Source organism: Podarcis vaucheri, assembly GCF_965113315.1.
Source record: "Podarcis vaucheri genome assembly, chromosome: 10".
Taxonomy (NCBI): domain Eukaryota; kingdom Metazoa; phylum Chordata; class Lepidosauria; order Squamata; family Lacertidae; genus Podarcis; species Podarcis vaucheri.
Window position 1 is genome coordinate 8,064,990 of NC_138748.1, and position 16,410 is coordinate 8,081,399.

At 40.5% G+C, this 16,410-nt stretch overlaps 1 protein-coding gene across 3 annotated transcripts in view; it reads right to left on the minus strand.

The window, feature by feature from the left end:
* RELN (reelin) overlaps nt 1–16,410 on the minus strand; it is a 296,722-nt gene that overhangs the window by 153,720 nt on the left and 126,592 nt on the right. For all 3 annotated transcript variants that reach the window (XM_082239382.1, XM_082239381.1, XM_082239383.1), the window contains 2 exons: nt 10,168–10,264; nt 8,699–8,750 (listed from right to left, as the gene is read on the minus strand). In XM_082239382.1, the coding sequence (XP_082095508.1) occupies nt 8,699–8,750; nt 10,168–10,264 (149 nt within the window). The remainder of the gene's footprint in view (nt 1–8,698; nt 8,751–10,167; nt 10,265–16,410) is intronic.

Below are 16,410 nucleotides of genomic sequence, written 5' to 3' on the forward strand. Positions count from 1 at the left end.
ACTGACCCAGACCAAATTGTCTTCCACATTGCACTCCTGACCTCCCTTCTGTTAAAATTGTACTTGCTGTGGAATGAGGTTGTTCACTGATTAATGGAGCTAGGAGCTTTTTTCTCATACTCTCTCTCTCATCTATCTATCATCTATCATCTATCTATCTATCTATCTATCTATCTATCTATCTATCATCTATCTATCTATCTATCTATCTATCTATCTATCTATCTACTATCATTATATTACACAATATTACACAAATATTTTCATGTCATCTTCCAGAACTGACGGTATGAGCTCCCTGCCCTGAAATCTTCACTCAGTTGGCCTACAGCTGTAAGGTTTTCACCTTTCCCATAGCGAAGATATGAGTGTCACATGATAATTATGTCCCGGATTGTCAGAACGTTTTTGTAGGGTAGAGCCTTGGAAAAGATCCATAACTTGTGAGGAGATCCCCATAAGGGGATTTGGGGGAGCCAATTTAAGTCCTTAGTCCTAGCTTGGGGGACCTGATCAAATAGCTACAAGAAAAATTAGCTACAAAAGAAATGCTGTTGCAATGTAATATTGCAAGGCAAGTTATTGTTTTAAAATCTGTTTATAATACAGCATTTATAATAACAACAATAACAACAACAAATTCAATCATGGCACCTGCTTCTACCAAGTTTAGGAAACTTGGTATCCTAAACTGGAATGCAGATTTCTTAAGGCTTCACTGCTTTACTCTTTTCCCCTACATGTTCAAAGTGGCATAGACACACTAGAGCAAAAGTACAGTGGTACCTCAGGTTACATACGCTTCAGGTTACAGACTCCACTAACCCAGAAATAGTGCTTCAGGTTAAGAACTTTGCTTCAGGATAAGAACAGAAATCATGCTCCGGTGGTGCAGCGGCAGCAGGAGGCCCCATTAGCTAAACTGGTGCTTCAGGTTAAGAACAGTTTCAGGTTAAGAACAGACCTCCAGAACGAATTAAGTACTTAAACCAAGGTACCACTGTACAGACATACACTATGATCTTGCAGTAGCAAACAAACTACACATATCCTGCGGCTCACTACTTAGTTGCCGCTGGGAGAGCTAGTCAGACGAAGGAACTACAGCTCCTTTAAGCCAGTTATCAAGGGGGGGGGGGGAAAGGTAAAGGACCCCTGGATGGTTAAGTCCAGTAAAAGGTGACTACGGGGTTGCAGCGCTCATTTCACTTTCAGACTGAGGGAGCCGGCGTTTGTCCACAGGCAGCTTGTGGTCATGTGGCCAGCCTGACTAAACCGCTTCTACTTGCACTGACGTGCTTTCAAACTGCTAGGTTGGCAGGAGCTGGGACAGAGCAAAGGGAGCTCACCCCTGGTGGTGCTGCCAGGTCTTCTTAGGAGCCTGGCTGCCAGAATTCCAGGTTTGAGACCTTTGGTGCCTTTCATTCCCATAGCATGCTTCAGTTCCTAAGTCTGAGTTATTGTGGGAGGTCACTGGGCTACACCAGCTCACATACCTACTCATTTTGTCTTGTACCTTCCATTACTTGTTGCACTCCTCATCCTTTTATTCACCTGCGACTTTGACCCAAGGATTTTTGCATGCTTTACAGCCTTATCAACTGTCTACCTCTTCTTCCACAACAGTCGGTATGCTGCCATAATCTCATTCTACCAAGACCTAGACAATGAGCCACTGTCAGTAAGTGGCAGGCCAGGCAAATCTTGTGGCTGTTCCAAGTGCTCGGCAAAATGTCAAAGGGATGTTGACAAAAGACTAAATTTATCCCTTGGTCTCCAGATGCTGGGCTGATTTTCATTCTTGATTCTGTACCCCACATTGCTGCTCTACCACACAAGTAGCTGTAGATTAGCCACTGCACTTGGAAGACCATTTTCTGTTATGGAATTTGGCATGAATGAATGTCTTTGTGTGGGAGTCAGTGGAAAAAGCTTAGTCATGGGGAAGAAATATTTGTTCAGGAAGAAAACACATCTCCCTTTCGAGCCCTCTTTTAAGAAGATTACGAGATGAGCCAACTCTAAAATGAATATCAACATTCACCCGCAGGCCGTACCCTGGGCTTTATATCATGAGGGAATGAAGTGGCTGAATTTAGTCTGGTGAGAAAATAATGAAAAGAACAAGTGCTTAGCTGCTTTAAAATAAAATTCTAGAGGTTTCATACCTGGTATAAACAATTGCTATAATTAAGCTGAAACAATGCAAATCTATAGAGGTGTACAGCCCTTGAAGAGGTTACATAATCCCTCCTCTACATTTTAATTCAGTAAATGCATTAAGCCTGTTGAGAACCTGCAGCCTCCACAATGATGACAGCCACCTTCCCATCAGCCTCAATGGCTTACAAACAGTAGAAGACTCAGTTAAACCAATTATTCATTGTTCTTGTTCAAACCAATCAATGTATTGAACCAGCCAACAGACCTCGTAACAAAACTTATACTTTCCGTTGAAAATGAGATCCAAGATCAAATAACTCATAACGTCAAGTAGAGAAATGTAGTTACATTTAGTTGAATAAGCTTTTTGCTAATGTTTTCATTGGTCTGGTTTGGATGTAATGTTAAGCCATAGTTTAGCATTAAAGGAATTAACCACAAGTGAGGGGTCTTTAGAGCCATTACAGTGGTGCCCCGCAAGACGAATGCCTTGCAAGATGGGAAACTCGCTAGACAAAAGAGTTTTCCGTTTTGGAGGTGCTTCACAAAACGAATTTCCTATGGGCTTGCTTCGCAAGACGACAATGTCTTGTGAGTTCCTGCTGGTTTTTCCCCCTCCTCTCCCCCTTTTTCTAAGCCGCTTTGCCACTTATCAGCTGATCCGATCAGCAGATAAATCGCTAAAAGCTGCTAATAGCGCTAATCCGATAATCCTTCAATGGGCTTGCTTCGCAAGACGAAAAAACCGCTAGACGAAGAGAATCACAGAATGGATTTTTTTCGTCTTGCGAGGCACCACTGTACAGACTGACACATCATGGGCAAATTCACAAATTAATGAGTCCTGCTTACTTTTTAATAAGATAAAGTTGGTACAGAGAATAGAAATGCACAGGAAAGTGTAAAATTGACAGGTACTCTAGTTAAAGCTACAAAAAATAATTTCTGTAATAGTTAGCTGGTGATTCATGATCTTAATTGTTGTTGTGGGGTATGTGTTTGCATGTAATTTGTTACATGGCATGGCATACATGGTTCTCCTACCCATTTTTATCTTCACAACAACTCTGTAAAGTAGACTAGGCTGAGGAATAAAAGCCATGAACCCACAAAAATGCACATAAACACATACAGGCAAAAATTTGCAAAAGAATTTATGTTATTGTATTGGGTAAATCTTTTTTGTTTGTTTGTTTTGCATCCAGTTCATGGACACCTTGAAGCCCATCATAGACCCCACAGGAAGCCCATCATAGACCCCATAGGAGTCCATGGAATGCAGGTTAAGAACCCCAGCACTGGAGCATGTGGTGGGGTTGTTTGAAGCTTTTATCAAGCTTCTGTAGACCACCTCTGTGGAGTCCCACCAGCGATTCTCAGGACCCTAGCATCTGCTCTGCTCTGGAGATGGCCATATGAGTCAGTAAGTGATAAGCCATTTCTGATTTAGCATCCATATATCCAACATGCTTAGACAATAAGTTTTATATGTCTTTCAATTTACTGTCCAAGGCTGCAATCATACGCCCTTGGAATTGAGCACCATTGAACTCATTTATAAATGACTTGGTTGAAGAAACTGAGGAGATGCTCATCAAATTTGCAGGTGACACTAAACTGGGACAGGTAGCTAATGCTACAGAAGACAGAATCGGGATTCAGTATTGTAATGGGTATGAGTTACTCGTGCGTAAACTGGTGCCTTTCTCGGTTAATTTGCCTTGTTAAAACTTTCTGACTGCACAGCCCTTCTCATGGTGGCTGCCTCAGTCACTGGCAGAATCCGTCAGTGGGCATTTCTTGAACCTCTTCCAACATAAAAGTTGTTTGACACCCAGTCTCCTCCTCCTCTCACTGCGCAGGAGTCTTCTGCGCAGGGAAGGCGTGGGTAGCGGAGGACCTGGGCTCTTCTCACTGATGTCCAGTGAAGAGTCCTGGAGCCCTCTCTCCACTTCCCCGGTCTGCCTCCCTTTATCCCCAGTGTTGCGCTGATTGGCTTCCCCCTCTACTGAGCTGTTTCTCCCCCTGCTGCTGGGTCCTTTGCCAGCATCATCTGGGAGCCTCCCCTTCGCCTCTCGCTCCAATGTCAGTTCCCTGACAAGTATGATCTTAACTAATTGGAGAATTGGGCCCAAGCTATCAGAATGAATTTCAATACGGACAAATGTAAGGTTCTACACTTGGGTAGGTTCTACACCAAATTAAGACAAGGGACACCTGGCCTACATGTAAAAAAGATCTAGGCGTCTTAGTAGATCACAAGCTTAGCACGAGTCGATTGTGTGATGATGAAGCAAAAAAAGTTATGCTATTTTAGGCTGTGTCAACAGAGGTCTATTGTTCTGATAAAGGGAAGTAATAGTACCACGCCATTCTGCCTTGGTCAGACCACACCTGGAGTACTGTATCCAGTTCTGGGTGCCACGGTTTAAAAATGACATTGACAAGCTGGAACATGTACACAGGAGGGCTCCCTAGATGATCAGGGGTGTGGAAACAAAGCCTTATGAGGAATGGTTGAGGGAGTTGGTTATGCTTAGCCTGGAAAAGAGGAGACTGAGAGGACACACCTTTTCAAAAGGCTATCACCTGGAAGATGGAGCAAGTTTTTTTCTCCTGCTCTGGAGGCTAGGACCTGAACCAATAGATTCACTACACAAGAAAGGAGATTCCAACTAGACATCAGGAAAGACTTTCTGACAGTAAGGGCTATTAGACAGTGGAATGGACTCCCTTGGGAGTTGGTGGGCTCTCCTTAATTGGAGCTTTTGAAGAAGAGGTTGGAGTAGATGACTCTCGGGGACACCTTTCAGCTCTACAATTCTATGTTTCTATGAATGTGAGTGCTACCATATCTGTAAGGATGTACAAAATTTGAAGGCAATAGAAAAAGATTGTAGGATTGCAATTCCGCAGCTGAACATTCCAATTCTTTGACTCATACAAAATGAAACACTTTTTGGTTCCCAAGCTCACGTACAGCCCTACAAAACACAGCTTATGCAGAAAATACACTCTGCACACTTTGCTAACTCTCCAAAATTAAAATAGTTCTACATGTAAGTAGTTCTTCCCCTAGAACCTTTCCCTCTTACCTACTGTCTACATATATACTCACTTCAGTCATTAAATCCATTATTATTGTGAGTCACCTTCTACAGATGGGCTATGAATGATCATATTTGGGGGAAGTTCAGGGACATAGCTATGGGGGGGGCATTGGCTTTATGAGTGAGATGCAGAGACTATTTTGGCTAATGAACCATGCTAATATTTCATGGCAGCTGAGCTTTAAAACTCTCGTGTGTTCCTCCTCAGCCCTAAACTGTGCAATTAAAATTTTTTGCTGAAAAGATCCCTAAGGTACTGCCTTTAAATATCTTAATTAGGAGTACTCCCATTGCACATTATAGTAACTCAGAGCATTTAGTCTTGCTGAAATGTAGCAGCATATGAGGAGGGAAAAGTGAAATGGCTAGAAATGATTTGGCACTAGGGCAGTAAGCAAGAAAGAGCAAAATACCATTTCAGTTCTGAGTTAAGAAAAACCAGCACTAATTCAGAGGAAACCTGCACATCCAGCATCTTAGTGTGAATCTGCAAAGGCTGTTATATGTTGTAGATGTTATCTGCTGTACTCTTAAGGGATAATAATAGTTTCTTGCATCAGTAAGTTCACCCTAAACTCAACTGACAGGAATAATTGTTCACCAGCTCAATAAAATAGCAACAAACTATTAGCAGCTCAACATTTTGGATGCTTGTATTTAGCAGAGCCCAGGATCTATTGAACATGTGGTACTACTTGAAAATGCATTTAATGAAATTTTCTCAGGGAAATTATCCTTTCATATGCATGATCTAAGGAGCTTTGGGATTTAGCATGAAATCTGGGCCATTTTTGCTTAAATCCTTAGTCATTATCCTTTCCTCTAACTCAAATTACTTGATTCATGCCTGGTGTTTTGGCAATGGAGAGGATCTGGATGAAAGATGTGTATTAAGTTGTTGCATAGGGTGTTCAATGTGCAGTCTGTTGCTGGCACAATGTAAGACGTATTACAGCTTTGCAAAAACAGATAGAAAGTGTTAGAGCTCAATTGCACAACCGGCAGTCGCTTGAAGTATCTGTTGTTGGAATATATGACTTTACACGGCTGCTGGCAGTTTGACTATCTTAATGCTCCCACACATTGTTTTTTTTAAAAAACACATAACCTTGAACATATTGAAAGGTTCTAACTTCCTTCCCCTAACTCTTTTCACATCTCCATCTCTTTGAACCGTGTCCCTTTCCTTGATCCTCCCTGATATTACAGTGATCATTCCTCACTCCCACCTTGGGCAAAGTGAGTATTTACTTTCTTTACCCTCAGCTACCCTGCATATGAGAGTTTGGTACTTGTATGGGTGGGGGAGAAATTCTGTTTGCTTCACATTTTAACACGAACCTACCTAACGTTTATTTCCCGAAACAACAACACAAACTTAAATGTAACTATCCTTCAAAATTCATACTTCTCTGAATGTTGTGATGCAATTCTTCAACCAAAGAAATTGGCATATTAGGGGGAAGTGTGCATAAGAATGAAAGGAACATACAAATTGTCATCTTCTAGGCCAATTTACTTGCAAAAATGTGTGTATCAGGAGAAATATGCACTAAAATGCTGGCCAATTTTCATGAGGATTTTTTTAAAAAAACACAGACTGAACTTATTGGAAACCCGAAAAAGTAAAAGAAAGAAAATTGATACAGTACTTTCATCCATTCCTACCTGCAAGTATATATTGCAATGTTGGTGTTGGTTTTTAGTGTTTGACTAGGACTAACAAATCCCTACTTAGCCATGAGCTCAGTGGGTGACTTTGAGTCAATCTCTCTGTCTTGTTGTAATATGCAGTTATTGGCACACGTGTTTTACAGCCTGCATTTTTGCTAACCAAAGATTACATGATCTTTTTTGTAAGGAAACCAAGTTCTTTCTTTTTAAGTCATTTGGAACATTATTTTTCTTTTCTCTTTTTACTGCCAATGGATGGAAACTTGCTTTTGAAACTCCTGTGAGTAAAATATTCATTTGTTTGCATTGTTGGGTGTCTGTGATTTATTCTAGCCTAAGTATTTTCATGGGCATCATTTGCTTAAAAGTGGATGAGGGCAGACCTAAATCTAACTAAGTTTTAAGGTGCTTGGAGCAATCACCATTATGACTTTTTTAATGAGGCACAACTGATTCCAGTGCTGTATGCTTTGGTGGAATGCATTTCTCACATTATTACTTAGCTGATATACAAGCCCACTTTCTATTATATTCTGCACTCTATGGCTGGTGCACACTGGACAGTGCAAATGTGCACTCTGGATGGAAAGCAGACTTTTCTTTCTTTTCTCAGGCACATGAGTATCACAATGAACAAGATCAGTGGTGAGCCGAAAGCAACGTATTGTGACTGAGAGATGCCAATATCACAACTGACCCCTTAGCTGCATTACTAATTACAAGTGGTATTCCAAGTGATATTAAAGTAATATTTAAATGTCTGATAAATAAGTCAATGCAAAGTATAAATGTATTACACATTTTTGGAACCTTCTGGCATCTAGATTTAATTCAAAGTAGAGGAGAACCACCCCGGTGTCAATCTAATTGATAGTTTTCATTTCCAGCAAGTATCTCCACAGTTTAATCACAGCTCTACTGAGGTATACCCTGCTAGAAGAATTACTTGTTAAAATGAGAATTTAATTTAGAAATACATTTCTAGAATTCCACAGAGGAAACAGTCAACATTGCTTCTTTGGTCTTATTGAGTTATCTATACACTAAAACGTTTTCCTCCAGCACACATTTAATTGAATCATGTCTTCAAAAAATTAATACTTTTCTATGCCTGTCAAAAACCACAAGTCACCACTTGCCTTCTTTGCTTAATACATCATACAAATGTGCAGTAATTCCCAGCAGGGTTTAACACATCATACAAATGTTCAATAATTCTCAGCAGGGTTTAACTAGTTGCCCACACAGTTTTGATGTTAGGAGGACTTCAGCCTGACCATAGCTGTATGATAGGATTACAATGTGTATTGGCTAAATATATATGAATGATGTAATTCTGCATTCATTGAACACCTCTGGATAAATACAAAATAATGAGCTAAAATAAAAGGTATGTTTAAAATGGTGACTGTTTAACACTGTGGTTCTCAACCTTGGGCCCCCAGATGTTTTTAGCCTACAACTCCCATGATCCCTAGCTCACAGGACCAGTCATCAGGGATGATGGGAGTTGTAGGCCAAAAACATCTGGGGACCCAAGATTGAGAGCAAGGAAAGCAGATATTCACGCTCTCAAAGTTTCAGACATATCTTCTTTTCCAGCACACACTGAACATGGAAATTTACTGATAACTTTTCAAGATATACATGTGTGTTTTTTTTTTTTAAAAAAGAAGACTAAAAACTTGAGCTGTATTTTTCATTTCTAAAATGTATATTTTTTAAACTGAAGACACTATATATGAACTTACCAATAGAAAACTGGAGTACAGAAGCTGTGGTTGTATTAAGGCCATTAGTAGTCTATGGAGAAGGGAAAAGGAGAAATGTTGCATTGAATCAGCAAACTAATCAGTTTATTGTAGTTTTCTTGGAAATACAAATGAGAATCTTTGAACCCTGTAAGCTTAATGCCTTGGACTCTGTTCCAGTTACTTTCAACAGTGGCAAGCTCAGAAATGAAGGATATTTTATTTTCTGCTTTTCCCAGTATTGACCACTCCACGCTTAAAACTTTGCGTGGACGCGCGCAGCCCCTAGATCTGGAGCGGCTCCAACAGCATAGGCTTGGCTTTGCCTTCCCTCAGGTGGGATACCTGGAGGTCTCCGCCTACCTCAGTCAGTTGTCCAATCCCACCTGGGGGAAGCGTTGCCAAGGAGACCAGGCCAGGTAGGGGAGGGATTACCTGCCCACACAATAGAGGGAGGATCTTACCTGGGAATCCTCACTTGGCTCTTACCATATGCAAGCTATAAAATCTTTGCTTTTGTCGTAATTATGAAATGAACATGCGATTTTTAAATTGATTTTGCACCCTTATCATCTTATCTACAAATTAAGCATTCTAAATAGTAAACAAATAACTGATTATTGTTTTTGTGAGTGGTTATTTTTGAGCATGAATATAGTTTAAAGCAGTGTTTTATTTTAGGCAATCCAAATAATGATGTGCAACCTTTATTATTATTAATTTTTTAAAGTTCTTTTTAACAGGACTCATGGTCTCAAGTTATCCATTGCACCTATTAAAATGGAACATGCATTATTTATCAAGAGTCATGTGCAATTGTGCCAGAAAGAATTAACTGGCTGGGGGTTTTATATATATCTATAATATTTTAAATTCTGCCTAGTTAATGGAGTTAGCAACTTCAAATGAGAAAGTTTCACATTTCGTATCTCCATTTTTGAATGCCCACATGATGAAAGCAGCCGCCATGCTGGTGCTCACTTATCCTCTAATATATCCTTCCTCTTTAGAGCATTATATACTGCCATTGGATAGCTCACCCTGTGATTCTGCCAGCACAGCGCTTGCTGCGCAGCCAGCACCTTAGATGATTAATTCCACTTTGCAAGTCTGTCTTGGCTTGAATGCTGAAACAAAGCAACGAATACACCAATGCTGCTTAAGAATGAAACCTTAAGGTTGCATTTCTGGGAATAAGACTTAGTGAATTCAACAAGACTTACTTGTGAGTAGAAATGGTTAGGATTGTGATGTAAGGAAATAATATATAAAGGTATAAATCTGAAAGGGTATATTGGAATGCAATGCATTGGGGAGAAGTACAAGTAAGCAATGGGGGCTAAGGAAAAGAGCCAGAACGCCCCCTCCCCAACTGTAACTTTGACAGTGACATGTAAAGAAAACTGACAGTTTCTGAATTGAAAACTTGAAATTCCACAAATCAGTCAATTTCGCAAACAGCCACTTACCAATTCTCTTGGCCCATATGGCTCACAGAAAGTGACAGCACTGCCATGCATAATTACACCGCATTGGTCTCCAACCTCACAATTACTACATTCAAACCTGCAGGAAAACAGAACACAGTCGAGTTGAAAATGCTGAAAAGCAAATTAGAGGCTTGAAAATTCTGACTTTGGGAAGGAAAGGTCTGTTTAGGAGTCCCCAAACTCAAGTTAATGAACAAATTACCATCCAAAGCAGAATTGTTATTTGGCTTGCTTATAAGACGCTCCATTTAATCTTGCACCACTTTCCCCACCAACAAAACATCCTCATGTTAATTCAAAATATTTAAAACAAGTGAATGGGTTTCCCCCCTCAACTACAGTCATGTTTTAGTTTTCAGATATAACAAATATAATATTGCAAGTACTACTGTGTGGTATTACAGTAAGGATAATTTTGAAACAGATTTTATTTCTAAGCACAGTATATGTAAGTAGGAGAAAAACAGATGAGTCTTGGCATCACCACGGGCTGATGGCAAGAGGACCAAAGTGTCCCATTATTAACCCAGCACCACTTCTGTAGTCCAATAAGAGTCTATGCTTTCGACTGTTTAAATGATTCTAATAGTATTTTTCTTCAAACAAAATGACTAATTCTGCTACTTATTTTGCACCCAAGGTGTGATGGGCAGCATTGAACACCTATATAGCATGGACCTGTTTAGAAACCCCAGCGCAGTAAGAGCTGCTTTGCACTTGCAGATTAGCAATGACACAGTATGCATTTGCAGCATTCCCTGCAATGCAGAAGGGAGGTATACATATTGTTACCACCCCACCCCAATCTCTGAGTTGTGAGAGACTCCTGGGGTTCCGGTTTTACCAAGGGTTTCCTTTCCTTGGGGTGACGGTAAGCAGAGATTGTGATGGCTTTAGGATTTATATGCGCGCGCGCGCACACACACACACACACACACACACACACACACAGCCTGAACATAAGATGGAGGCTATCACAGCATTAACACTCCCTTGCTTCCCCTTTAGTTTCCCAGGAGAGTTCCAAAGCCAAGCACAGAGCAAGACCGGTCCCTGTGTCTTCAGCCTCCACATTTCAGCTTCCAAATCTCACACATCTAACTCTACATACAGTGGTGCCTCGCAAGACGAAATTAATCCGTTCCGCGAGTCTCTTCGTCTTGCGGTTTTTTCGTCTTGCGAAGCACAGCTATTAGCGGCTTAGCGGCTATTAGCGGCTTAGCGGCTTTAAGAAAAAGGAAACAAACTCGCAATAACTCGCAAGACGTTTTGTCTTGCGAAGCAAGCCCATAGGGAAATTCGTCTTGCGGAACGACTCAAAAAATGGAAAACTCTTTCGTCTTGCGCGCTTTTCGTCTTGCGAGGCATTCGTCTTGCGAGGTACCACTGTACTGTTCTCCTACATAGCAGCTAAGTGAGGGTTGTGGGAAAGGCCCACCCATATGGTCTATGGCAGAGAGCAACATCTTTGGTTAAGCTAAATTGTGGCACTTAACTAGCCAGCCAAAGCCATTATCTTGACAAAGGAACTGGTTTGGGCTGCTTTTCCCGTCTACATTCTACTTGCATAGATACAGGATTGTGGGTTCTGGGAGGAGACCCAGACTGACCCCACACCCCTAAAGGAATATCAACAATCAGTTCACCTTGTGCAGCATCTCTGTGTGTACAAACTAAATGTATAACATCTGCCTTATTATGGGACATCCCTTAGACACATGTGGTGTCCTAAGGCAGGTTATGTGCCCTCATGCCCCAGCTTCTCTTTCAGTCTTCCCTTCCAGCTTCTCCCCTCATGTTTGTATTCCGTAGATTCTGATTTGTGTTTTGATAATTAAAGTCAAGTCTTGAATTGATCAACGTGATCCCAGCACAAATATACCCAGTTATGTGTACTTCTTGTTTACATAAGTAATGGGCATGCAAGCCTTTTCCATCTGTACCAAAGCAGCAAAGCATTACAAATCTTGTTGGGTACTTGGCAGCCTTTCCTTTTGGCTAATGAATCTTGCCTAAGGATAAACAGAAAACACACCTTTGGCTCAACAGTAATACATGCTACAATGTGCTTAGCTTTTTGCACAGACCGCTGTTATAAGGCTGTTGTCACACAGATTGACTTGAGAGTTTTTAGAATTATTTTTGTTTATTGCAGATCGTTTCCCAAAGACCTGTATGATGGAACTACTCTTCTCTACGACATATTTGTTCACTTTTTAGCCAGCGGATCCACCAGGGGAGTGGGTGCAATGAAAGGATTAACTTGATGACAATAATCCAAAACAGTGACAAGTGAGGGTGTAGCTAACTGACTGGCTTTTGTTTTCTTTCTTATTTACAAGAACGTCCTGCCAACGTTTTGTTATATATATTTCTACTGAACTGAGGATTCAAATTGGAGGACATTCTTGACTTCCTAAAAAGTACCTAGCAAGAACATCTAATGCTAGACAGTTTTTTTAAAAAAATGCAACAATCCCTTGCTGAAGTATTTGTACAACAGTTGCTAGGCACCTGGAGTGCTACAAAAGAGTTACTCAATTCATAAACAGGCATGATGCCATTGCAACAGATGGACTAAATAGAAGGCTAGGCTGCCAAAAGGCTGCCCATGAACATGAGATTGTAGATGTGCTGTTATTAAAATGACTGCCCGTTAAGGAATTGTGCTTTCTTTAACCCAAATGTGTTTTTTTTTTGGGGGGGGATTTAAATGCTTGTTAAATCACAAGAAGTTAGCTCTGTATTCTATGAATTAGTTGCTAGGGGTCCTCATCCTCAAAGATAACTTTTTGACAATAATTGCTGGTTGTTAGGTCAGCAAAATGGTTAGGGTTGTCTATTTCACAATCCCTATAGCCTGAGGAGTCCTAATGGGCAGAATACTTGATGACTGGGTTGTGTTTTTTCAGGTGTTTTCCCTTGAAAATGGTAAACTATTAATGTAGTATGTTGTTTTGAGTCCCTTTAAGTATAATGACTTCTGTGAGGGAAGAGGGAACTCTTCGTGCATGCAATAGGGAAATCAGTGTTAGAAATTGGGATAGAAAAGCTAGGAGCCAAAAGCCTACTGGGACCTGGGTGGTGGGCGCCTAAACAGAATGTCTAGTTTATTATTTTGATAAGCTTGAACTAATATGCCATTCACATAAGTGACACATTGTTAATATCACATTTTTATCAGAAATTGTTAATACATGTTTAATTTGGTGTTTACAATAAAAATATTGGTAACGTACTTCAGTTTTCAAAACACTCTTCTCTTTATCGTTAAACTCCTTCACATATTGTCTATCCTTAACATAGACTTCAAGGCTTCAAAGCACATATATTTGAGTGATCATTGAGTGTCAGCTAGGCGCAAAAAATGGCACCCAGGCTTTTCAAGGCACCTGCAAATGATGTGTCTTTAGGCGCAAAACGCGCCTGGTGCCCTGCTAATTTCAAACCCTAAGAGAAATCACTGTGTTTGCAATCCCCTTCAAAGAACAGAACAGGAAAACGGGTAGGACTTCGGGAGTGTGCCCAGAGTCATTTATAACACAATCTCAGTACTGTGTCATTGTGAGGAATTAACAATTGGAATAGGCCTGCCCACTGAACATACTCTGCTAGCCATATACTAAGGTTCACCTAGAATGCTGCAAACTTTGTGTCTCGGGTATCCCAAATGTCAGCTTTTAAATAGATGCTCTGTGAAAGCAGCTTGGGAGAATGTGTTGCATTTTTTTAAAAAAAGCAGTGGGGAAGTTAATTATTTATTTTCTTTCTTACTTTTATATCCCACCTTTCTTCTGTCGTGGAATACAAGGTGGCCTAAGTGAGTTGGCCTCTTTTCTTCCCTTTCTTCTTTGTGATATCTGAACCAGGATGATGAGATTGAGCAGGCAAAATGAAACCGGAGCCTCACTCTTACATTTGATATCTCACCTTCCTTCAATCATGGAATTCAAACTGATATGCACGGGGTTCCCAGGTAGCCCCCCATCCAGACACTAACGAGACCCAGTCACGCTTAGCTCCAGCAAGGTTGCTTCATCATGTCCCCTCAGATCATGCCTTCTCTGCTCTACATCTGCCTTGTCTTCCCAATTGTCAACTCCACAAAGGAAGAAAAGGACAAGAGGGAAAGTTATGGACAACTACGGGTGCCACATTCAACCTGGCTGACAACCCACACTTGACAACGTCTAGCATCAAGTTTGCACTGGGGGAAAACTTAAAAGATTTAATACTGATTCTTGCTAATCTCAAACAAGTAGCTATTTTTTTCTGATACTTGCTCGATGGCAGCTAGCCTGATATCCCTTTTAAGCTTGACTGCCACCATCAATATAATTCTCTCAATCCTAACTCTTCCTTTCCCCAAAACTGAGCTTAAAATGCAAGCTAGTATACAAATGTGTGCTTAGGCTGCATTCTCTGTAAATACAGAACAGGGGCTGCATCACTGGCTACAGGTTAATCTGAATGACCTTATTAGGCCTTTTCCCTCTTTTTAATTTCTCAAACTCTATGCATATCAAGTGGCTTTGCTGCTCAGCTCCTTCTCCTCTATAATCTGGTTTAGGAAATACTGTGAAGAGCTCTGGCTAGCTGGAACATCTCTTTTTATCATCTTTCATCTCCTTTAGGATTATTTTCTTTATAAAATCATGAACAGCTTTGAGCAAATCCTGATTCCAAGCCTTCATGTCGACTTTGAAATGTATTGCTTCGAAAATTAAATGGCTTAGAGCTGGTCACACACACACACACACACACACAAATTAAAAAATAAAAAGTTGAAGAAGTCATGCCAGTAAAATATTAGTAGCATCATTAGGGCATCAAAAGAAAAGAAAGAGAATTTCCAGCATCCAGGTTCATATCCTCTTGACACTATCTGAAGTGTCATTTTACAGAAAATGTGTTTGTAAGCAATTTTCTTAATTGCCTTTGCTGCTCACTTCAGATATTCTTCATCTCAAATACAGAAATGGCTTCAATTATTTTTGTGTGCATGTCTGATGTTACTAAAGAGTTATTTGCAGCTCAATTCTATGCATGTCTACTCAGAAGTAAGACCTTTGAACTCAATGGCGCTTACTCCCAAGAATCAAATAGCACACTGCCACCCCAATTAGGCTTTCCTTTTGAAAGTGCCTAATTTCCTTGCATAAAACAAAAATATCCAGTTACCAGTAGCATGACATATTTTGCACGGGGAGGGGTGGACTTTAAAGCTTGTATCTAAGTTATACTCAGAGTATACACACTGAAATTAATGGACTAAAGTTAGCCATGGCAATTAATTTTAATGAGTCTGCTCTAGGTGAGACTAGCATTGGATTCAACCCTGACGACTTGGATGCAGGCCCTTAAGTGACTAAGCAGATGTAAATGTGCAAATTCATAGGCACATTAAACCAAAAGTTGAAACTTAGGAAGTTGGATCACTTCAAAACAGAAAAGAAAATGAGAAATTGCTAAAATGTTCTTGACCCGATGTAGATATATGATAGGATTCTAAGCACAACAGTCCATTTCCAAAACCAAGTTCTCTGAAGCCTTGAAGGCAAGCATTTTCTTTGCGGTCCAAGAACATAATATTCTGAACAAATATACAGCAACAGGAAGAACCCACTCTCCAAAAGACAAAGCTAAGCCTATCTAAATTTGAAATATAAATCCCAAAGCTTTGAGGATGTGAACAAATCATGTCATACAAAATTTCAAGAAGAAAGGATTGGAAAAGCTCATTAGAGCTCAAAAATATTATGCACAGGACTTGGGGCAACTGGTAAGAAACTGATTGGGCAGAGAAGGTAGTCCCGAGTGCAGAAAGGAGGGTGGGGTTGGGTGCCATTACGGTAATTAGTAGATAAGATCAGCAGCAGGACATTGGACAGCTCCAAACTGACAACTTGATCCCACAAGGTCTGCAGCCCAGCTGAGTCCTCCCTGGCTGACTGTGGAATGAACAAGGGTAATAAAAAGCCTTGCACCACTTAAGTACAGCCAGGTATGTGGTTGCCTTTGCCAGATGGAGGGTCTGAGAGTGTGAGGGTAGTGGCTCTGGTTGAGGGGTGCAGCCCCCAAAAGACTCTAACTTAGAGTTTTCCATCTAAGGAGGCTTTGGGTGACTTAAGTCCTGGGCTGGGATATATATATATATCTACACAATAAAAAAATCTTTAAAAATCATACAAATAATTACAATAAAAACAGCACGGCACCAGC